The sequence below is a fragment of the Castor canadensis genome, chromosome 18 (genome assembly GCF_047511655.1).
Source record: "Castor canadensis chromosome 18, mCasCan1.hap1v2, whole genome shotgun sequence".
Lineage (NCBI taxonomy): Eukaryota > Metazoa > Chordata > Mammalia > Rodentia > Castoridae > Castor > Castor canadensis.
This window is the reverse complement of record NC_133403.1, coordinates 39300014-39323415: the sequence shown is the minus strand read 5'-3', so window position 1 is coordinate 39323415 and position 23402 is coordinate 39300014. Positions and strand designations below refer to the sequence as shown.

The 23402-nt window shown below is 45.7% G+C and overlaps 1 protein-coding gene across 2 annotated transcripts in view; it reads left to right on the top strand.

Annotated features, from left to right (window-relative positions):
* Tctn1 (tectonic family member 1) overlaps positions 1-23402 on the top strand; it is a 32683-nt gene that overhangs the window by 7627 nt on the left and 1654 nt on the right. Inside the window, exons 3-13 of one of the 2 annotated variants that reach the window (XM_020178837.2) lie at positions 10296-10426; positions 11555-11706; positions 14099-14198; positions 15791-15900; positions 17180-17200; positions 17825-17959; positions 18428-18553; positions 18929-19014; positions 19456-19596; positions 20705-20867; positions 23266-23388. In XM_020178837.2, the coding sequence (XP_020034426.1) occupies positions 10296-10426; positions 11555-11706; positions 14099-14198; positions 15791-15900; positions 17180-17200; positions 17825-17959; positions 18428-18553; positions 18929-19014; positions 19456-19596; positions 20705-20867; positions 23266-23388 (1288 nt within the window). Of the gene's footprint in view, positions 1-10295; positions 10427-11554; positions 11707-14098; positions 14199-15790; positions 15901-17179; positions 17201-17824; positions 17960-18427; positions 18554-18928; positions 19015-19455; positions 19597-20704; positions 20868-23265; positions 23389-23402 lie in introns of those variants that run through there. The other variant, XM_074061206.1, reaches the window with a different exon arrangement.

Genomic DNA, 23402 nt, shown 5'->3' with positions numbered 1-23402 from the left:
CCTTGTTCCTTCTAACTGTTAAGGTCAGCCTAGACTCCTCAGGGTTCACTTTTAGGGCCTTAGGAGGACTCTCTTGGCTCTTTCAGTCTTTTCGCTCTACTAGTTGTGCCATCTGTGGGAATATCTTGTTGCTGGGAGACTGAGCGCTCCTCAGCTGTGTGTATGGACTCCCTATAATTCAGCTCTAGCGTCTTTCTTAGAGGATGTTTGCAAAACCATGACATGTCTCTCCTTTTTGCAGCATGCCCAGTGGTTAGAGTCTAACCCCTGAGGTCTCCACAGCCTCTACTGGAGGATGGGTGACTTACCAGAGTTGTAGGGCCAGCTTCAAAAGGACCTTGTTGCTGGGCGTCAGTGCCTCATACCTGTAATCCTAGCTACTCAGGAAGCAGAGATCAGGAGGATCGTGGTTTGAAGCCACCCCAGGCAAATAGTTCTCGAGACCCTATCTCAAAAATACCTGACACAAAAAAAGGGCTGGTGGAGTGGCTTAAGGTGTAGGCTCTGAGTTCAAGTCCTGGTACCACACACCCAAAAAAGGACCCTGTCAACCTCTGTTGCCCAGCTGACCTTGCAGGGCAAGTTTTGCATGATATTTGAGCAGGGAACTGGGACACCAAGGCTTTTCAGGAAGCAGTATTTATTAGTGCACCAGCAGCGGCTCAGCGGATTCCCATTCAAAGTCTGAGCTCCGAGAACAAAGGGGCTTTTCATTATGTACCTTTGCAAGCAGGTTACAGAAGCAAGAAGCAAGGTTTAACCCACATATGGTTGTATAGATCTCTATTGGCTACTTCACACTCTGTGCTATGTGACCTTCCTCATGTTCACATTCTCTTAAGTTTTATCTCCCTGCCATCCCTCCCTGCTACATCATTACCCCCTTTGATGCTTGGACCCATCTAGGGTCAAACAGCATCATTCTGATTTAGGGGTTTATGCTTCCACAGCATCATTATATGGGCGGCCATTTTTCTTTCTATAGAGGCCTCCACAGTGGTCCTGACAGACCACAATACCAGGTGACCAGGCAGGGTGACATCAAACATGCTCCCAAGACTGGACCCACCACTCGTATCAGGGTTTTGAATCTACCCAAGGCAGAGAACCTCCTGCTAAGCAGACTGTTTGGGTCCCATCCTTTCCATACCTGTATGGGTACATGTGCCACTTTTCTAGTATTAGTAGCAATTTCCGTTACTGCTTGAACGTTGTCATCTATGTGGAGGCAACAGTCCCTTCCTCAGCTAAAAGATAACAAGGCCAGGCAGTTTTGATAGATAGCAGCTTGCTTTTTTTTTTTTTTAATTTATTTTATTTTATTTTTATTTATTTATTTATTTATTTATTATTCATATGTGCACACAATGCTTGGGTCATTTCTCCCCCCCCCCGCCCCCACCCCCTCCCTTACCACCCACTCCGCCCCCTCCCTCTCCCCCCCACCCCCTCGATATCTGGCAGAAATTATTTTGCCCTTATCTCTAATTTTGTTGAAGAGAGAGTATAAGCAATAATAGGAAGGAACAAGGGTTTTTGCTAGTTGAGATAGGGATAGCTATACAGGGAGTTGACTCACATTAATTTCCTGTGCATGTGTGTTACCTTCTAGGTTAATTCTTCTTGATCTAATCTTTTCTCTAGTTCCTGGTCCCCTTCTCCTATTGGCCTCAGTTGCTTTTAAGGTATAGCAGCTCGGTTTTGGGTCTGTTGCTTGGCCACTAGCTCTAGGGCAGAGGCAGTCTGGTTGGTAGTAATTTCCATGACTGCCTGAAACCTGATGACTCTGTTGAGCATATAGATAGGAGTCTGGTAACCCCAGCTCCCTTTCTGTGCCCAGGTGGCTGGTCCATAATCCTCTAGGGAGCCCATTCATCTTCTCCCCATCTCTGTTGACCCCCACTTCAGGGTCCCTTTTTATTCTAGGCCTCAGAGTGTTCCCCTTGGAAGTTAGGTAAGAGGAAGAACCCAGGCTGGAGAACTATTGTACAGCTTCCCTTCCAAGTCCTAGGGAGTTCAGTGTATGTTTGCTTCCCACATATCCAAAATAACCCATCCAGTGCCCTCTACCACCCCAGGTCAGTATTGGTGAGGTTATTCCAATATTTGCCAATTTCAGGGATGCCTCGGAATGGGTTTGCCTCACCAGGAGTAGAGCAATTTAAGAGGCTGTCATTGGTTGGGGAATCATGACATTGGGGACTATTTTCTGATGGAGGCAATGCCCAATACCATTTAGGCTCACAGGGCCACCAGGTTAAATTAGTTCCATTCCAAAAGAGTACCCATTACAAGGGGTTCCCCCCACCCACTTTTCATATTTTGACCTGGTTCTTTGGATACATTCTTCCCCAGTTACCTCTGAGGTGAGAATCCAGGTCTGAGGTTAGTTATTCTCTTGTCTAGTTATAGATTGATTCCACAATAAACGTTGGTAAGTATTTAAATCGGTCTCTTTCCAAGGCCATTCCTCACTCATGAGGGCACCTCTGCACACCCAGCAGTTTGAGACATTTAGTTCTTTAGCAATCCTTTGCGCCAGGTCTACAAAAGGATTTTTTCCTATTGTTGGGAGGTCTAATCCTCTGCCTGATTGACTTCTGATTTTATTATACAGTGGCCCAGCACTTTGATTGACAACTGGCCCCGGTCTGGGTGTGCTGTCTCTCTAACAAATTGTTCCTGAGCTGGGTCCTGGACTTCCCCACCATCAGAGCTTCCCCAATATCCCAAATAAGCCCAGCAGACCCATTCTCCCTGCTTTCCATGATAAATGTAGCTTGCATTGTTCCCCTTACTCTGGGACTTCCAGTATTGCCTACCAGCAACCTCACAAACATGAAGAGTATATGAGCCAATGTAACATCTGACCCATTGGTGGATGTATGATACAAAGTATGGTGGAGGTCCCCAAGAAAGGCTCTCTTATAACATTCAGTACTTGGGGGAAAACTTGAAAGGGCTAACCCAAAAGGTAAGAGTCCAAGTGTGTAGAGGAAGGCAGGAGTGTGTCCCATGTTTGAACTTCCACCGTGTGTAGACTAGTCAGCTTCCAGAGTGACTAGAGTAAGGCTGTCATCCTGTTGTTTATGGTCCCCTGTTGTTTCCCAGGAAGCACAGTCCTGTTGAGGGAGGGCACAGGTGTTCCCAGAGGTGATCCTGCACAGGGAGACTGGGTCAGGGATGCATTCCCACTTGAGTGAGGCTGGCTTTACTCAGCCGTGGTGGATCCAAGGAGCAATCTCTGCAACTTTAACTGCTGTGGGAGTAGACAAAAATAACAACAAAAGGGCCTCTCCAATGAGGTTTTAGTGGTTGGACATTCCATTCCTTTACCCAGACAGCATCCCCTGGTTTGTAAGGGTGTGTGGGAGTTGTCAGGCTAACAGGAAGTCTTTCCCAGACCCAGTTATTGATTTTCAATAGAGTCAACCTGAGGGCCTGCATCTGCTGTCTCAAGGTGAGGTCACCTATTTCTTTGAGGTATGCCCTTGATTAAGGGGGGGTGGGTGTCCGTAAAGGACTTCAAAAGGTAAAAGCCCTGTCTGCTTTGTGGGACTAGACCTAATCCTCAGTAATGCTATGGGTAGTAATTGATCCCACTGCAGATGGGTCTACTGACACAGTTTTCCCAACTGTAATTTTAGGGTTCTATTCATACATTCTGTTTTTCCTGAACTTTGGGGGTGGTAGGCCATATGTAACTTCCAGGTGATTCCTAAACCCTTGGCCTTCAGCTGTACCACCTTGGCCACAAAGGCTGGCCCATTATCCAACCCAACAGACACAGGTATTCCAACCCGAGGGATGGTTTCCTTTAGCAGACACCTGGCCACCTGGACTTTTTCAGTCCTCATAGGGAAGGCTTCCACCCATCCTGAGAAGGTGCAGATGAGCACTAATAGATATTTGTATCCTTGAGCGGTGGCATTTCAGTGAAGTCCCTGGTCAAGTTTTTGAGAGGAGTTGCACCAGTGCTCTGCACCTTGGGAGGAGCCCTTGGACCTTGCCAGGGGTTGTTTTTGACATGTAGGCTACATCTTTCACATACTGCATTACTTATGCTGGAGAGTTTGGGGGCATAAAAGTGCTGGGCCAGGGTGGGCTCAAGGGCTCTTCACACTGAATGAGTTCCTTTATGGAACTGCCTGACAAATGTAGGAGCCAGTGACTCAGGGATGGCAATGTGGCCATCAGCAAACTTCCACCATCCATTTGGTAGAAAATTTCCCTCCTCTGTCTTAAACCAAGCCTGTTCTTTGGTGTGTACTGTGGGTCCCACTCAGTTAAGGGATATGGGAACAAGGCAGCCATCAGGGCAGTTGGGGCTGGTCCCCTTGTGAGGGCTGCTTGTTTAGCTTCCCTATCTGCTTTCTGGTTTTCCTCAGCAATTGTCTCCCTTTTGATGCCTTTGGCAGTGTATAACCACCACCCATTTAGGGGCCCATACAGCATCTAACAGTTCGAGGATATCTTGCCCATCCTTGATAGTTTTTCCTCCTGAATTAGTGAGGCCCCTCTCCTGACCCCAGGGACATGAATAGTTGTGAAGGCATATTTAGAGTCAGTGTAGACATTCACCCATACTTCTGCAGCAGGTTGGAGTGCCCCCATGAGGGTGACAAACTCAGCCTTTTGTGCAGAAGTCCCAACTGGCAGCAGGTGGGCCTCAGTGACTTGAGTCCAGAGTTACTATTGCATACCCAGTAAAGCATGTGCTGTCCCAGATAAAGCTGTAGCCATCTGTGAAATATTCAACATCCAGATGGCCGATAAGCTGGTCAGTTAGATCTGGCTGGCTCAAGAAAACCTTATCCATATCCTCTAAGCAGTCATGCTCTGGGGGGCCTGAGTCAACTGGCAATAGGGTGGGTGGCTGGGTTTAGAGTCTTAACAACCGCCAGCCGGATGCGTGGGTTTTCACATAGCATACTCTGGTATTTAACCACCTGAGAATTAGTCAGCCAATAATTTCCCTTATGCTCCATGACAGTTAGGACGGAGTGGGGAACTCAGTGAGCACTTGTTCCAGGGCAAGCTTGTCTGCCTCAGCCACCAGGGCAGAGGTGGCTGCTAGGGCACGCAAGCAAGGCAGCCAGCCTCAGGCAATGACATTGAACTGTTTGAACAAGTAAGCCATTGGACAATGCCAGGAGCCTAGTAGCTGAGTCAAGACCCTGACAGCTGTCCCATTTCATTCATGGACATAAAGGAAAAGGGGCTTCATTAAACCTGGCAGGCCTAGAGCAAGGGCATTTGTGAGTGCCCTCTTGATTTCTCTAAAGGCTTTCTCTGGTTCCTCTTCCCATACTAAGGGCTCCTGTTCTCCCGGCTTTGTGGTTTCATGGAGGGGTCTGGGCAAGAGAAAGTGGTTAGGGATCCAGATTCGGCAGAAACCTGTGGCTCCCAAAAACTCTCTGCTTGGCCACTGGGTCTTGGGGGCTGGAATGGAACAGACAGACTGTTTCCTCTTGGGGCCAAGCCTTTGCTGTCACTGCAACTGGTGAAAGCCAAGGTCTTTGATGGTGTTTTGGCAAATCTGAGACTTTTTTCAAGAGACTTTGTATCCTGCCTCCCATAAAAGAGAAAGGAGGCATCCCATCCATACAGTCCTCCTGAGTTGGTCCAGCCAGCAGTACATCTATGTACTGAAGGACTGTGCAGCCATGTGGTTGGCTGAGAAAGCTTTGAGGTTGGATGCCAAGGCAGTTCCAAAGACAGTGGGGGAGTTTTTTTTTTTGTTTGTTTTTAATTGAAATTCACACACACAATCCAAATTTCTAATTTCTTTTATTTCTTTTGGTGGTTCTGGGGTTTGAACTCAGGGCCTCACTCTTGCCAGGCAGGTGTTCTACCACTTGAGCCACTCCACCAGCTCCAGTGGGGGAGTTTTTGAAACCTTGTGGCAACTAAGTCCAGGTTAGTTGCCCCTTTTCTCCATTATTGGGATTCTCCCACTGGACAGCAAAAATAGGCTGGCTCTGTGGGGCTAGGCAGATGCAGAAAAATGTGTCCTTAAGGTCTAGGCAGGTAAAAAACTGCCTCAGCTGGGACAAGGCCTAAAAGCGTGTATGGATTTGGGACTACAGGGTGCAAAGTGATAGTTGCTGAATTTATTGCCCAGAGGTCCTGAACTGGCCTGAAATCCTCAGTCACCGGTTTCTGGTCTGGTAATAAGGGGGTGTTCCGGGATGACTGGCAAGGTTGGAGGATCCCATATTTTAGGAGTCTGTCAAAGTATTTTTGACCTGGGCCTTGTGGGGAATGAGAAGTACTGTTTTTGGTTGATGGGGTGGGTCCCAGCTTTAGTTCCACCACTTCTGGGGGTGCTGATCAGCCTGTACATCTGGAATCTTGAAGCAGGGAAGCTCAGGAATCTCAGGAGGCCTTTCCTCAGGTGCATAGAGCTGCCATTCCTTCTTGTGTGATCATTAGGATTAGTGTCTTTGCCTCAGCTCCTCTCAACTTTAAGGCTGCCATACCATCTGAATCAAAAGTTATCTGTGCCCTCAGTTTGCATAATAAGTCCTTGCCCATCAGGATCATGGGGCAATTAGTGGCTTTTCCTCAGGTTCCTCGGCCAGTATAGGCTCCTTTGTTTTCTCCCTACACTTGGGAGTTGTGGCCACCCTAGCTATCATAATCCTGCAAGCCTCTTCCAGATAGGGCCTTAGCCATGTGGGCTGACTGAAGACAGCATTCTGCCAGCAATCAGTATAGGGAAACTGATCTGGGTGCCCAGGATTCCCTACAATTGCCCTATAAACTTCATTAACCACAGTTTTATCCAGTGACCCTTATGGGGGCCACCCTACACCAAAAGCGGGCCAATCTACTTCACAAAGGGCCTTAAGCTTGTTGGGAGTTAACTCCATAGTCTCCATTAAATCCCTTTTTAAAGTTTTTAACCATACACTCCAAGGGTGTGTTTTTATTCTGATTTCTATCCATTTCCTCTTGTTACCAGATGTCAAGACAGGAACGGAGGGGTAGAGGTTTTGGAGGAGAGGTAAGGGGTCCTTTTCTCCAACACAGGGAGGAACAGTATGTGCCCCTTCTCCAACCACTCCCCTTGCGGGGATTTAGGCATCTCTTAGCCATAGTGAATCCATATAATCCCTGGACTAGAGGCCCTGTTAGGGCTCACCCTAGACTGTGCAAGTTCGCCACAGACCCATGGATAGGGACTCCAAACTTGCTTCAGAGTCAAGCTACGTCTCATTCACACACGTTCACATGCAGGCATCTAACATTTTTGCTCAGCTCCCAGTGCCCAGGAGTCATGGTTTTGCTTTTGCTCAAAGTTACTTGGGTGACTCTGGAAGGTGATCAGGCTTCCCCTCTGCCACTTAGGGGCAGGCCTAATATTTGAACCTGGGTTCTTAACAGTCTGGTGGGCAGTGTTCCCAATTGGTTCCTGAGCCTTCTCCGGGTTCCTTTTTGCAACTGAGACTTGCTCTCTGGTGTGTCGGGAGAGGTGAGTTCCTCCTTCAGATCAACAGGTCTGGTGGCACCTGGGGGATGGCTCTCCTGACAAGCCGGGGATGCTGAGTCCCAGTGACAAGGAGATGAAAGTGCTGTCTCCAAATCCCAGACTGAGCCTCCAGAAAAGCTGCTGGATATTTGAGCAGAGAAACGGGACACCAAAGCTTTTCAAGAAGCAATGCTTATTAGTGTGCCGGGCGTGGCTCAACAGATTCCCAGCCAAAGGCTGAGCCCCAAGAACAAAGGGGCTTTTCCTTATATACCCTTGCAAGCAGGTCATAGAAGCAGGAAGCAAGGCTTAACCCATATGTGGTTGCATCCATCTCTGTTGGCTACTTCACCCCCAGTGCTATATGTGACCTTCCTCGCATTCACATTCTCTAAGTTTTATCTCCCTGCCGTGTTGTTCTCCTCCTCCCTGCTACACAACAACTGTCCTCTGAGCCCTGTTATTCTCCTTAGCATTGGTCTCCATGTCTTGGTTGTCAAATACCCAGAAGGCCTGTTCCACCAGTCTTGGAGTGGGAGTAGTAGGTACAGTTAATTAATCCCAACTTTTGTAATTTCTCTCTGGATATCTAGGTGCTCTACCACTTGAGCCACTCTGCCAGCCCTCTCTAGCTATCTTAGAGAAAGGAAGTGATAGTTGCCTGTTCCATTCTTTTTTTGTTTTGGTTTGGTTTTGGTGGGACTAGGGTTTAAACTCAGGGCTTCATGCTTACATAGTAGGCACTCTACTACTTGAGCCACATCTCTACTCCATTTTGCTCTGGTTCTTTTGGAGATGGGATCTTGTAAAACTATTTGCCTGGGCTGGCCTCAAACTGTGATCCTCCTGATCTTAGCCTCCCAAGTAGCTAGGATTACAGCTGTGAGCCACCATCATCTGGATGTTCCATTCCTTTCTAAAGCCTTTTACTTTTTTTTATTACTTTCTCCAACCTTTCACAAATTGTCCAAACCCTTTGTTCTGTTCCAAGTCTCTTTCTATTTTGATATCACAGTAATTTTGGGGCCCACAGAAATCTTTGGGAAGCTGAAGGATAGCTTTTGACCTTTTGCAGGTTTAGGAGATAGTGCCACTGGGTCTCAGAGGCCAAGCCTGGTGGCAGAGAATCAGTTAAGATACTATTGCAGTTAAAGACCAGTGGCTACCCTCCTTCCCTGGAGACTGTGACAGTGGGACCAGAGAGCAGTATGGGACCTGATAGCGGCTTCCCAGGACTGGAGGGCTGACTAACTGGAGGGACAGTCAGGATCCCCATTTCACAGTCTTCCTTCACCATTGCCCTTGTGTTTGTCCATTTCTCTTGCTTTCGACTTTGTGTCATTCACTTGCTAAAAACCCTTTAGGAGCTGGTGGTATGGCTCAATTGATAGAGCACCTGCCTAGCAAGTATGAGGTCCTGAGTTCAAACTCCAGTACCACACACACATACACACACAAAAAAACCCTTCAGAAGCTTTGGTAACCTATAAACCCATTAGCCTGGATTCAGATTCTATTTTCCACCATTAACCCCACCTCAAGCCCTCTGCTCCAGCTAAGTCTTGGTATTCTCAGTTTCCCAAAGACATCTTTGGCCAATGCTGTCCTATATCTAGTCTTGGCCAGAAAACCAGAAAACAGGGAGTAGGCACTCTTACTGTGGTATTAGTGAGGATGACTGTGACCTTTCTGGAGGGTGGTCTGGCCATGTGCAGAAGCTCTAAGTAATGTGCCTACCTTTTGACTCAGCAACTCCACTTCTGGGAACTTATTCTAAGGAAATGACTGGAGACATTTATAAAGGTTGTGGGGATGTCGTTATAGCTTTCTATGCAATTGGGGACAATTAGAAACAATCTAAGCCAACATCAGAGAATTGGTTAACCAAATTGGTGTACAAAGCCATTTGGTGTAACATTGCAAAAGCATATTTGATGATATGGGAACTTTCAGGCATTATGTATTAATGGAGAGAGGCCTTAAAGCTGGGCCAAATATGACCGGTTTTGTCAGAGCTCTGGCTTCGTACTGTATCTATGTCTGCTTCAAATCACATTTTCTCCTGATGATTATTATTATTCTTTTTTTGCAGTGCTGAGGCTTGAACTCAGGGCCTACACCACCCTTTTTTGTGATGGGTCTTTTCAAGATAGGGTCTCAGGAACTATTTCCCCAGGCTGGCTTTGAACCACAAACCTCCTGATCTCTGTCTCTTGAGTAGTTAGGATTACAGGTGTGAGCTGGCACCTGGCTTCTCCCAGTTCTTTGAAGACAGATTTATTTTATTTGGCAGTACTGAGATTTGAACTCAGGGCCTGTTATGTAGGTGCTCTACAACTTGAGCCACTCCACCAGCCCCGGATTTATTTTAAAGATGATAAATTTTGGATCATTTCTGGGTACTTGTAAACAATTGAAGCTCTAAAAAATTTCATATGGGTGGTAGAAGGGGGTGCAGGGGGAAGAAATGGCCCAAACAATGTATGCACATGTGAATAAATGAATAAAAAAATCATATAATTTATTTGATCAGAGTTTACAGGTTCATTTACATTAAAATTATACCCTGATCTATATTCTGTACTTGGTAAGAATCCCTTAAAGGTTATTATAGTTATCTTAATTTTTTCTCTTAGAGGAAAAAGTTTCAAAGACCAAACATTTTAACACCAAATAAATTAAAATGAATTTATTTCTAACATCAGTTTCATAAACTGTAGCTGTTAACATAGTATAGTACAAGAACCTGACAGTTTTAAAATAATTTTGCTAAGACTGTGTATCTCTTCTTTAAAACTTTGTTATTATTTTTAATTTTCAGGGGTGATAGCCAGTTTTGTAGTCAAAAAGCAGCCATTTATTCACTGAATTTTACAGCAAACCCACCGCAAAGGGTATTTAAACTTGTTGACCAGGTCAACCCATCCATTTTCTGCATTCATGTTTTGAACTGTAAGTATTTGATGTCAGTGTATTTTGTGAAACTCTGGAAAGTTTTTCTCTAAAAATTATTTTATGGAAAAACATTTCATTCAGTTAGATTTAAAGCAGTCTTTTGTGTATTTTGGTTATATGAATAAAGAATAATCTCCTGAGGTCATTTTACAGGTAGCTAAAAGTAGCTATAAGCTACCTGTGGCATATACTTTTTCTTTAAAAGAAATTGTGCTTGCTTTTGAATTCTTAGCACTTTATTTTAAAAGTATTTCTACTAAGTAATACACGTAGGAGCCCAGATTTACATATGTACATGTTTTGTTTTTTTTTTAATTTCCTCCTGGTGTAATGGTTGAAGGTCAAGTTCAGCTTTAAACATCACCTGTGGTTTCTATTTCCTTTTTTTCTTTTATTTTTGCTAAGGATATTTGCATGAAAACAGGATCTTTATTTTTATCTGAACATTTAGCTCAAGTAAGTGTCTTGGTCCAAAGTACACGTGAGTGTGAAATTCTCAAGATACCAAAATCAGAGACAAATTTATGGTTTTATCAGTTAAACTTAATCTTTTTGCCATGTCTTTATACATTTTGGTCTTATTTGCTTGTGATTAAAAACTTAGGTGAATGTGGTGTGATTTGTTATCTGTGACAAATTACCAGTGACAACTGACCAGTGACTGTCACGTTTTCTGCCATAATACCAACCAATGAACACGACAACCCATTCCCTCCTTCTTTCCCTTCATATGCTGTGTGACAGTAGGAGAGTCTCTGGTTCGCTCAGCCACCTGGAGAGAGCTTCCTCCAAGGTTGGTGCAGCAACTTGTAGTCTCTGGAAAAAGTGATGGTTTTTCTCGGCTCACCTATTTCCTGCAGGCCCCAGAAACCACCAGTTCTCACTGCTAGAAGCAGGTTGAACCTAGGAATCCTGTTCATTTAACAAGCCTCAAGAAATCCTGGGATCAGGACTCTGACACTGTAAAAAAAAAAAAAAGAAATTCTGGGAGAAGTAAATATGCATAAGGATATTTAATGCTAGTCTTAATGCCATAATTTCCAAAAAATTGTAGATGTCATATATAATATGCTATATAATAGGCATTTGATTATGCTGATTTAAAAATACTTTTTCTAAAAACAGATAAACCTGCATTATCATTTGTTAATCCAGAAGTGCCTGATGAAAACACTTTTGATAGATTCATGAAAACATCTGGTGGTTTTACACTGAATGCAGAATCAGATGCTTCTTCCACAACCAACTCGGGTGCTTCTGGTGCTGCTAAATATAAGGTGAGGCAAGGACTCCATTGTGTGTCTACTCAGCATGGACAGACACCTTCCCTGTAAGTTAATTTCTAATATATCACCAGTGAAACTGACTTCCTTGCGACGTAGAATTGATTTCATAAGCTGAAAAAAATTAATGCTTCTGTTTCAAAGTCAAAGATTATGAAAATTAAAACAGTATTTAAATTCTGACCATAGATGACGAAAAATAAAACTGAACAGTTAAGCCTGTAATCTTAGCTACTCAGGAGACAAAGATCAGGAGGATCAAGGTTCAAAGCCAGCTTGGACAAATAGTTCTCAAGAATCTATCTTGGAAAAAACCCATTACAAAAAAGCTGGTGGAGTGGCTCAAGGTGTAGGCCCTGAGACCCCAGCACCAAAAAAAAAAAAAGAATAAAAACTGAGTAGTTAAATTCTGAACATAGATCACAAAAATTAAAATGAATATTTAAATTCTGAACATGTATTAAAGGTGATTTCTTCTGTGGTAAGCTGGCATTTTGTCTCTGCAGAAATCTCTATTTTTCCCAACCTAAAAAGATTCAACAAAATGATTGAGGCCTGCTGCTGGGCAATGGAGGGGATTGGTTGGAAGGCTCTCCTCGCCTTAAAACTGTGTTTAGGATTATAGACTTTGGGAAGATTGTGCTATTTTGTATCTATTCATTAGTAAACCTTTAAAATGTGACATTGAATAAACTTGAACTTTTCAAAAACATCTTTTAAGAAGGAAAGGATAAAGGCAACATGTACTAGTTCTAAAAGTATAGAGTTACATAGGTAAAAATTGAAAGGCCCACGAGGCAGACCAACTCCATTGAGATCTACCCTTTAGGGTGTGAAGGTGCAGCTCAGTGGTTACAGTGTGTGCTTTTTTTTTTTTTTTCTTCAGTGCTGGGGATAGAACCCAGGTTCTTGCACATACTAGGGAAGCAGTGTACCCCTGGGCCACTTCCCCCCTTTTTTTAGAACATATGCTTTACATGGCCAATGTTCTGGGTTCAGTCTCTAGTACTGGGAAAAAAATCCACATGCAAATGCAAATCACTGTGACCCTTCCTGATTCTTTTTTTTTTTTTTCCAGTGGTACTGGGGTTTGAACTGAGGGCCTCACACTTGAAAGCAGGCACCCTACCACTTGAACCACTCCACCAGCCCTACTATCTATTAGGTTTTTTCAAGATAGTGTCTCAATAACTGTTTGCCTGGGCTGGCTTCAAACCATGATCCTCCTGATCTCTGCCTCCCAAGTAGCTTGGATTATAGGCGTCAGCCAAAGGCTCCAGACTAGAAAATTCTTTTGTCAGCAGTAAATTCTTGTGCATCTTCCCATGTCACATATAAGTTACTGTTTCTTGAGCATTTTCCATGTGACAGGCACTGTGCAGAACTTTTCAGACATCACCTTATCCAACCTGGGAGGACACATCAATGTTGCATTTACCTGATGAGAAAAACTTGGGCACAGGAAAGCAGCATTTGCAAAGTATTCCTTTCTATGTGTATTTGAGCAGTGCTGGACTTGAACCCAGGGCCTTTCTCATCCTAGGCAGATACTCTTCCACTGAGCCACATGCCCAGCCATTCTACTCTTACCAGACATCTGTTTCTAGTTTTTGCTATTGTAGGTAATCTGCGACGAGCATTCGCATATATGTGTGTCTTCGTACGCTTACCTGGTTAAGTCCTTATGATGTGTTCTACAAATGGGTTAGCTTGGTCAATTGAGTGACGTGTCTTCAGGTTAAAGAGCAGGTTGTCATCCAACAGGCCTGCAGTAGTTTATTCTTCCAGCTGCAGTGGATGGGGCTTGTTTTCTTGTATCCTCACTGACACCAAGGCATTTGGGTAAATTTGCAAATTCAAGAAAATGATCTATATGCCCAATAGCTATAAATCTGGGTTGAGTATTGGAGAAGAATTTTGTGAGATGTTTGGTTTGGGGAAAAAAAGGCATCGTATCATAAAATTGATTCATTAAAAATTCTGAAAGGATTTTAATGTCATAACTGTTATTTAAATAATGAATACTAGTGAAAAATAATTTGCTCATCCCTGTGCCTAGCCATCAATTCCAGTCTGCAGAGACAGACGCTATGTCAGCTTCTCGTATGCCCTTCCAGAGGAACCCCATAATTAAAAAGCTACAGTATAGTAATGTGCGCACGCAGATGCACACATCCTTTTGAAACGATGAAGTTGGCACTGTTGCTTGCACCTTTAATCCTAACACTCAGGAGGCTGAGGTGGGAGGGTCACCTGAGCCCAGGAGATCAAGACCAGCTTGGGCAACATAGTGAGAACCCTGTGTCCCCCACATCTGCAGTGCCGTGGCACCATGTTGCATGAATGCTTGAATAACCCATAACCACCGTTGGTGTCGTGTTTGCAGTATGGGGTCCCTGTGCAGACTTCAAGTGCATCTTCAAACTCATTTCTGAGACTTCCTTCGCCCCTCGCATCATCGCTGTGCTCTGATAATAACCCTGCAGGTAAGAGTGGCCATTGTTCCTCTCTCTGTAAATGGCTTTGCTGTTAGTAGTTTACATTTACATACTGGGTGCCAGTGGCTCACGCCTGTAATCCTTGCTACTCAGGAGGCAGAGATCAGGAGATCACAGTTGGAAGCCAGTCCGGGAAAAATAGTTCATGAGACCCTATCTCGAAAAAAACCTATCACAAAAAGGGCTGGTGGAGTGGCTCAAGTGTAGGCCCTGAGTTCAAGCTCCAGTACAGAAAAAAAAGATACATTTACAATAGTCATAGTTAAATAGGCTTCATAACTGGAACCAGGGTTTGGGGTTGAAAGAGGCCTTAAAGGTTGTGAAGTTTGGTTTCCCACCCAGTGCAGGACTCTTACCTGTGACATAGGGGTAGTGATGGGTGGTTCACCACCTGAAAACAGCCCACTCAGGTGTTGGGCAGTTCTAAAGCTCATGCTTAATAAATCTGCTTTATTAAGCACTTCATAGTGATCCAAGGTCAGGCTAGTAGCGTGTTTAGATAAGGAAATGGAGAGCCATAGCTTCTTTTTTGAGACAGGGTGTTGCTAAGTAGCCCAGGCTGACCTTGAACTCTTAATCTTCCTGCCGCAGCTTCCCAGGCACTGGGATGACAGGCATGCCACCACCACACCTGGCTGCATACAGTCCCTTGCTTGGGCTCGCTCATGTGGTGGCTGGTGGTGGAGTGCCAGCCGCCCAGGCAGCGGAAGGCTACAGGCTTGGCTTGCTGATCCTCCAGTGAGCCTTGTTGTGAAGGACAACAGGGAGGAGTGCTCTGTGGAGAAGCCGCTTCACCATGCACACACTAGGAATAGTGCAGATGGAAGCCAGACTGAGAAGCAACTTCCACCTGCTCAAAAAGCATGCAGCTGTGGGAAGCCAGGCACTGTCCTATGTAGCTGCTGGACTGTGCTTCGAGCCCAACCCTGTGAAGGGCAATTCAGCATATGTGTCGAAATAACCACCAGATGTGCCCTTGGAGGAATTGATCCTGCAGAAACACTGGCCCACGTGCAAAGTAACATGTCGCAGTATTGTTCAGATAGCAAAGGCAGAGATGACCCATGTCCATTAACTAGGAAACGGCCACAGTAGTTTTGTCCCCTTTGCGGTATAATGCTGACCGTCCCTAAGAGAGGGACAGAGAGTGTACAGAGACGAACCGATCTTCATTGGTCAGTGGAAAAAACGATGGGCAGAATAGTATATCATGCATTTGTTTCCAAAAGGGGAAAAATAATTGCAAAAATTTTACGCAGTATTTTATTTGCATAGACTGTTTCCAGAAGATACACCAGCAACTTCATGCTGGTGCCTCTGGGGAAGGGGGTTGGGGGGCAGGGCAGGAGTTGGAGGAAGACTTTGCTTAATGTCTTCTTGTGCCTTTTGAGCTTTTTTTGTATGTGTTACCTAGTTGAGATGTAGTTTTAAAGCCCTGTTTTAAACATACTGCATTTCTGTGTTGTAACTTATTTTGCAGCTTTGCCTAGATTACCTTTTGTTTTTTTGGTTACCATTGGACAGTTGAAAATTTTCTTCTCTTCTCTATTTTTTTCCCTTGGGAATGTTATGATTTCCAGCATTTCTGGTGAACCAGGCTGTCAAGTGCACCAGAAGGATGCATTTAGAACAGTGTGAAGAAATTGAAGCCCTTAGCATGGCTTATTATAGCAGCCCTACAATTTTGAGGGTAAGAGTTATTTTAAGTGGAATGGATTCATTAGGTATATTTTCTGTTCTTTGTATCCTTTTAAAATATGACAAGTACAGAATAATTTCAATACATGATTGACATTGAAGCTTAAATTTCTCCTTTCTAGTATTTTTGTATCAATAATTATTGAAACAATCCTTTAAATAATTTTAATTTTTACATAGTTAGATCATATTTTCCTTTCATCATTTTTGACAGTAACCAATAATGTCTGTCTCCTGAATAAGACAAAATCTTTTCTAATAACTAACAACTGTAAAAATCATAAAAATATCAATGTCTGTGACAGACATACCGTATCAAGCCCCCAAAGAGCTCTCAGAAACAGACCAGGCAAGAGAAGATCCCCTTCCTTGGCTGGCAGATGAGCTGGAAAGTTGGGGAAGGACAGGAAGTAGTATTGCTGGGGCAGGGTTAAGAGGTGATGGGTGATGAAAAGCCATATGCTTTTTGTCCAAGACCCCTCCCGATTTTCTGTTTTAGGGCTACAGGAGTAGGGCAGTTATAGCCCCATTACTCTTCCAGGCTTCTGTGTCCAGAATGAAGTTTAATGTTTTCCTCTCCCCGCCTTGCCCTCCCCCTCTCTAACTGTAAGAGGCCCTTTAGGCCTGTGAGTTCTTCTGGTTGACTTCTCAGTTGTCCTGAAGTCCCTCTGGCATCCGGGTAAAGTGCTTTCCCAGCATAGGCTTCCCAAAACCTGTCTCTCTTTTCCCCTTCTCAAAGCTGCTTGGAGCCCTATAGGGTGTCTGGTGATGAGGCTGAGGGAAATGGGCCAGGAGATGGAGAGAGAGCATGCCCTTCAGAAGGAAACTCTGAAATCCCTTGCACTGGGGAGGCAGGAACTGGCCATTGGACTGGGGATGGCAGGAGATCAGTGGGGAGGCTGAGGCCTTCTAGTGAGGACCAGTGCAGAGAGAGTGGCCAGGAGGGCAGGGACTCCCCTCTTCCAGTGTGAGGGCAGTGATAGCCATGTGTCAGTACGGAATTATGACCAGAAGCCTGGAGACCTCGAGACTGGCTTAATGAGCTGGCCTGTTGTGCTGGCAGCTGTAAGGAAATAGAGGAAGAAGGAAAATGCCGTGGTTATGATATAGACACAGATGTGTAGATGGCAAGTTTGAGTACAGAAGTTGTGCTGTCCTCTGTGCAATCTGTAATAGGATGAACTTGACCTTTAGCCAGAGTCTGACAAAACTGTGAAAATGCATCTCTTTGTTGTATGTAACAAAATTCCTTGTGGTTTCTTTTCGTTTAGGTACCTAATTCAGCAACACAGGTAAAAGTATTTCTCTTCATTTTGTTAATGGAAAGTTAGTTTATGATACACTTTTATTTCTGAGTCCCATGAGATGAATACAGGCTTGGTGACAGGTATCTTACTGCCAGTCACAGGGAAGTTTGCCAGAAAGCAAGCAGTGTGAAACAGGGACTTACTTCCTAATGGGTGAGTCCTGGGGTCACACTTCAGATTGTCGGAGCGCCTCACTTTTTCCAGTTTGTTTTCATTTTTTGTGGCGCTGGGGATGGAAGCTAAGGCCAGGCAGGCATTCTACCACTGGAGCCTTTGTGTGGACAGACGGACACACTGTATTTACCCATCTACCAGACATTCCTTTGTTTCAGTCTGTTAGAAGTAGGCTAAGCCAGTTCACTTACAAGTTTTTGTGTGAGCATGTCTGCAGAGGAAACTACTTTAAAGTTTGGTTCTGCCCGTCTCTAGTGTGTTCTTTGCATGTATGTTTATATGTCGTTTGTGAGTGTGTGACAGTAGTACACACAGCGTGCAGAAGTATGCTTCCTCACGGGCAGCGCAGGTATGTTTGAGGACTTTGTTAATCTAACTGGGTCCCCTCTGTTGGAGAGCACAGTGTCTGATGACCCGGATTATCTTACTTCACAGGTCCCCATCACCGTTCAGTCCATCACCATTCAGTCCTTAAATAAAACGCTGACCCGGCTGGAGTCCACTGGTGTGCTGCAGCCAGCTCTCATTGGTGCCGGGGAGGACAAAACCTGCACTAATGTCGTTCTCCAGGTGGGCACCCAGCTTGGCTCTGCCAGCTCTGCCTGCCTATGGCAGGCTCTAGCCGCTTGACCTGTGGGGTGATGGGATGCCCTGCACCGGGACCTGGCCTGACATGCACTTGCCTGTATGCTGTCTGACGTCTCCGCAAACCTTGCGGCCTGCAAGGGTGCCGCAGAACCTCCCTGTTGTGCCATCATGTCTTCGTGGACACAGTCCCTCGCAGAGATGAGCAAAGGTGTTCCGCGTGAGGCAGCTGACTTGAAACTTGTTTATGTAGCTGGGCACAAGAGGCTCAAAGGACCCCATCCCCTGGGGTGAGGCTGAGGGACACTGTTGTAATATGACAGACAGCAGGGAAAGGTTGCCAGAAACGGGAAAGGATTGGCTACTTTGTGGATATTTTGTTTGAGTTGTTAATACAGCTTTTGTTAACACGTCAGTGGGGACAGGTATATTTGAAGCATCATTTTGTTTTAGGTAAAGTACAGCCTCACGTACACAGACAGAGGTAAAATATTGGAAGCAGGTGTCTCGTTTCTACTAGGGACAGTCCGCAGCACAGTGGCTGCCCTGCAGCAAAAGTTTGAAATTCGCTTTATCCAGGTGAGTTTGACCAGTTTTGCTCAAGTGTTTAACTTCAAAGTTAAAAAGAAATCGTAACTTCTTAGTAAGACAAAATTAATTTGGACGTGTTACCATTTCTGGCCCTTTATACTGACAGAGGCCTGCGTGTGGCATGTGGGGTTCGAGATGAAGCCAACACAGGCCTTGTGATAAGACTCCCTTTCGTGTCACTTGTTCTTTTACAGCATGGTGTACTCCCACACTCAGATGATGTATTTATAGTTCTGAGTAGGGGGAGAAATTCTTTTATTGGTTGGTAATTCCAGATTTGATTATAAAAACATTTTGTTTTCTCCCTGTCATTTCCTTATTAAAATGAGCATAATCTTGGGGCATTTCTGCATTGTCTTTCAGCAAAACACAAAACCAGTTCCTCTCAGTGGAAACCCTGGTTATGTCGTGGGCCTCCCGTTAGTGGCAGGGTTCCAGCCTCAGAAGGGATATCCTTTTTGATTCTGTAGAGAAGTTGATTCTCCACTTATGTGTGTGTGGTGGAGGGGGGTTCTGGGCTGCCCATGGGAGGTCGGGCACTTGGGGGAATGGTGTGGTCTGAGGAAATGCCAGTGTTTTAAAGCAGAAATCTTAAGACAGAAAGACTTATTTGATGCATTCAATCTCACATTTAAATGGAGACTCCCAAACAAACAGTGATTTCAAAAATTTGGACTCAATTTAGAAGGCCAGGTTCTGAGGCTTTTTCTTCTGAGAACAAACCAATCAAGGAAAACAGAACAGTTAGTGCTTCTCCTGGGAAATTAGCCAGAGGCCCAGAGAAGGGGGATTTGGGTTTCACTCATGTATCATGTCACACAGTGACACCATCTTACTGGAGCATTGGACTGCTCTAGCGCTGGGTGATTGTGCCTTAACTGTCTGTGAATGTCGGGGATCACTCACACCCTGAATAGATATGGGCAACTTACTGTTCTTCGTAGCACGACTGAGCAAGACTGTTTAGCAAGCGTGGGGCTCCGGACCCCGGTGTTGTTTGGTTACAATGTCCTGTCTGCTTGTCAGCTGAGGTGAGAGTAACTTGGTTCTCCTGGGACTTGTTTGCATGGACCAGAAAAGTAAGCGTTCCACCCTCCCCCCACCCTCCCCCAGTTGGCCAACCTCTGCCTCCGCCAAGGAGCCCGCAAGAGCTACATTGTTTGGAAAATTGCTGTTAATCCATGCAGCAAAACGATCACAACCGTTTTTGTTGCCAGACATGGAGGACTAAAAATCAAAGCTGTGTGTTTCATGTTTAAGGTTGCATAGCACTTAAGTTCTAAGCAAGAATAAGGAGTTCCCCTCAAAGGCCTTCCAATAGTTCCGAATTTTAATTTACACAGCAAAAGACCAGTGAAAGGGAGCTGAGGGCGGTCTGTTTTTATCTTTTCATTATCAGACAGGGACATAATGTCGAGTAACTCTGCACAGCATGGAAAACCAGCAGTTCTCGCCCTCGTTGGCCCCATCCCCTGGCAGTCCCGCTCACGTCTACCTCCAAGTGTTTAAATGATAGTTCTTGGTTTTGGGGTTTTATGAGGTTTTTTTGTTGCTGTTGTTACTGAGTTCCCACTCTGGAAGAATGCTTGACTGTTTCCCACACACACTTCCCACGTCTCCTCAGGGTAACTTTGTCATTTTGGTTAGACCAATGTTTACTGTTTGCATTACTCTCATTTCCTTAGACCGGCTTTTCGTTGTCTGTTTTTGGAGTACTGGGGTTTGAACTCAGATCCTCACATGCCCTAGCCAGCCTTTATAAAGGGGATTTCCTTGAATACATTTCCACAGGACGTCAGGAGGCGTAGCTCTGTGGCCCACTATGTTTGAGAAATGAGCAGTTATAGTTAAAGCCATGATCCTTCCCATAGGACTTCTCAGAGCCTTTAAAGTGCCAGAGGGCTTCAGATGGCATGGGCAGTGGACAGGTAGTGTTTCCCCAAATTTCAACCATGGCACCCTTGTGCAGGGAGAGCCTCAGTGGAACGCAGTTTGACTTAAATTGTGGCCAGGATTCCCCAAAGTTAGGGTCACTTCAGCTGTGGTCAAGTGAGGCTGGCAATGGTGAGCGTGGACAGGCAGGCATGGCGTGAAGGCCTTCAGCTGACTGCCTCTGTTGGCCTTTTTTTCCCTTCAAAGACTGACCAGTGCTATCTCATGTCAGCTGGCTGCGCAGAAGGTGAGGGACCTGCTGAAGGGCCAGGGCTTCCCAGACTACGTGGCCCCATTTGGAAATTCCCGACCGCAGGACCTGCTGGACTGGGTCCCTGTCCACATTGTCAGTCAGTCATCCAACATGAAGGTAAAGGGGAGAATGGTTCGTGTCGTGGTCTCTTCTGCATCCAAGCAGGTGACAGAGGAGCTGGAGAGTGACAGAGGCAGCTGGGGACTCACCTGAGAAGGAGCTGGATGGTGCGTGGGCTTTGTGGTCAGATCGGCCTGAGTCTTGAAAGCTGCCTCTGCCCCTTGTTAGCAGTGTCACCCTTGGCCAGCAGTTCTATGGCATGAGCCTCTGCTTCCTTCTCTGTGAAGCAGGGATGACGTGCTGACCTCATGGGCCTGTCATGCGGTACCTTGGCAGGTACGCCGTGGCCACTCCACAGATGGGAAAGAAGAGCTACTGACCCCTGTCCTATTAGTACAGGTTGACTGACCCTAATCCAAAATGCTCCAAACTCTGAAACTTTTTTCTTATTTTTAGTCGTACTGAGGTTTGAACTCAGGGCCTCATGCTTGCTAAACAAGCATTCTACCACTTGAGCCATACCCCCAGCCCTCCTGAAACTTCTTGAGTGCCGATGTGACACCACAGGTGGAAAATTCCACACCTGGCCTCATGGGATGGCTGAGTCAAAATGTAGGCACGCTAAAAATACCATAGACACTATCGCTGGGTTGTATATCACTGGGCAACAACGGGTGAATTTCCATGCCCAAGTTCTCTGTCTATGCAGACACTCCCAAATCTGAAACATCCAAAATCCAAACCACTCAGGTCCCATGCACCACTGTCTGTGAGTGCTGGTGGCCCTCCCCAGGCATTCTGGGCAGAGATGGAGGTGTTCTCCCCATGAAAGGATCTGTAAGGCAGCGCACACGTGAACACTTTCAGTTCCAAAGTTCCCCAGAGTGTAATGGAAGGTGACATCCCATAAATAGTTCCCAGTCATATGTGACTCGTCCGCCCACTCTTTCTTTTGTCTTAACAGTCAAGTGGGGCTGTTCGTAATGGAGGCGTGCTCCCGTCTTACCGCTAATTGCCCAGTTTCTCTCATTATCCACGTGGGGTATTTATAGCCTGGCCACTGGTGAGGAGGCAGCACCAGTTCTGCACAGCCTCCCGCCAGTCCCTGCCTGGGCCCTCAGCCCTTCTTCATCACTGTGCCATGAGCCCTGTGAGTGACTCTGGGTGAGGACACATTAGCACTGCTCCAGAGGGAAGGCTGTGCCTGCTGTGCTGGCCTGGGCTCAGGCCCACCATGCAGGAAGCTTGGAGCCGCTGCACCTGCACTGTCACCTGGCCCTGGGATATTCCAAGACTGTTCCACTTCCATGGCAGGCACAGCATTTAGGCCTATTGGCTTTTTTTCAGCTTTTCGTGCCCCTAGAGATGTATTTAGAAGAAAAGTTTATTCCCCCCCAGTGCTGGGGCTCAAACCCAGAGCCTTATGCATACTAGGCAAATGGTCTACAACTGAGCTACACCCCAACCCAGAAAAATGTTCTTATTGTAGAAAAATGCCAAGCCTACAGGAAAGTGCTATAGTACAGTGTGGTCCCCACACTGTCACGCTGTCTCCACAGCTGCCACACGTGCCAACTGAGCAGATTCTAAAGACCGGACAAGGACTGGAAGTCCCACTGCCTAGTTTTCCTTAGGGTTGACCAAGCAAAGGGCCTGGGGTGAAGACAGCGTCCAGCCCACAGTCAGGGCAAATGACAGCATTCGTATCTGACAGCATATGGACACTGCGTGCACACCCAGTGTTGAATCGTAGCTGATAGTTGATGAGATGAGCTCAATGAAAGCGCACTTGCATTTCCTCCCAGTGCATGTTAACATCAGGTGCAAGCAGGTTCAATTTTTTTGGGGGGGTGGGGCTGGGATTTGAACTCAGGGCTTTGCGCTTGCAAAGCAGGAGCTCCCTCATGAGTCACACCTCCAGTCCATTTTGCTCTGGTTACTTTGAGGATGGGGTCTCCTGAACTATTTGCCTGGGCTGGCTTCGAACCTCCCAATCTCAGCCTCCCAAATAAACTAGAATTACAGGTGTGACCCACCAGTGCCCAGCCAAGTTCAATTTGTCTGTGAAATTCCTCTGTCTCCCCTGTGCTCCCTCCAGCCAGTTTCCTGAACATCTCTGACATGGGCAGGCAGAGAAGATCAGAGCTGTGAAGGCCCTGAGGTTGCACAGCTGGGTGGTGGGACTGCCACAACTCCCTGGTGATGGTAGCTTCTATAGAAATAGGAGGGGATGGAAAAATCACAGTAGGTAGCACAGTATTCTTGGAGCACTGAGTGCTTTAATAATATGTGCTTTGCCAAGGCTGTTTTTATCTGAACTTCTGCAGTCTGTTCATCCTCTTGCTTAGAACATTTTGTAATATGTGAAACATTTTATAATTAAAACTCCACACTGCAGATTAAGTATGGCTTAAGGCTGTATAATACGTTGATTAATGGCATTTTTGTTTTGCAGGGTTCTTGCCAGCTCCCTGTAGCTTTGGTTATCGAGGTGAAGTGGACGAAGTACGGGTCCCTGCTGAACCCCCAGGCCAAAATAGTAAATGTCACTGCAAATTTCATATCCTCGCTTCCTGAGGTAGGTGACTAGTG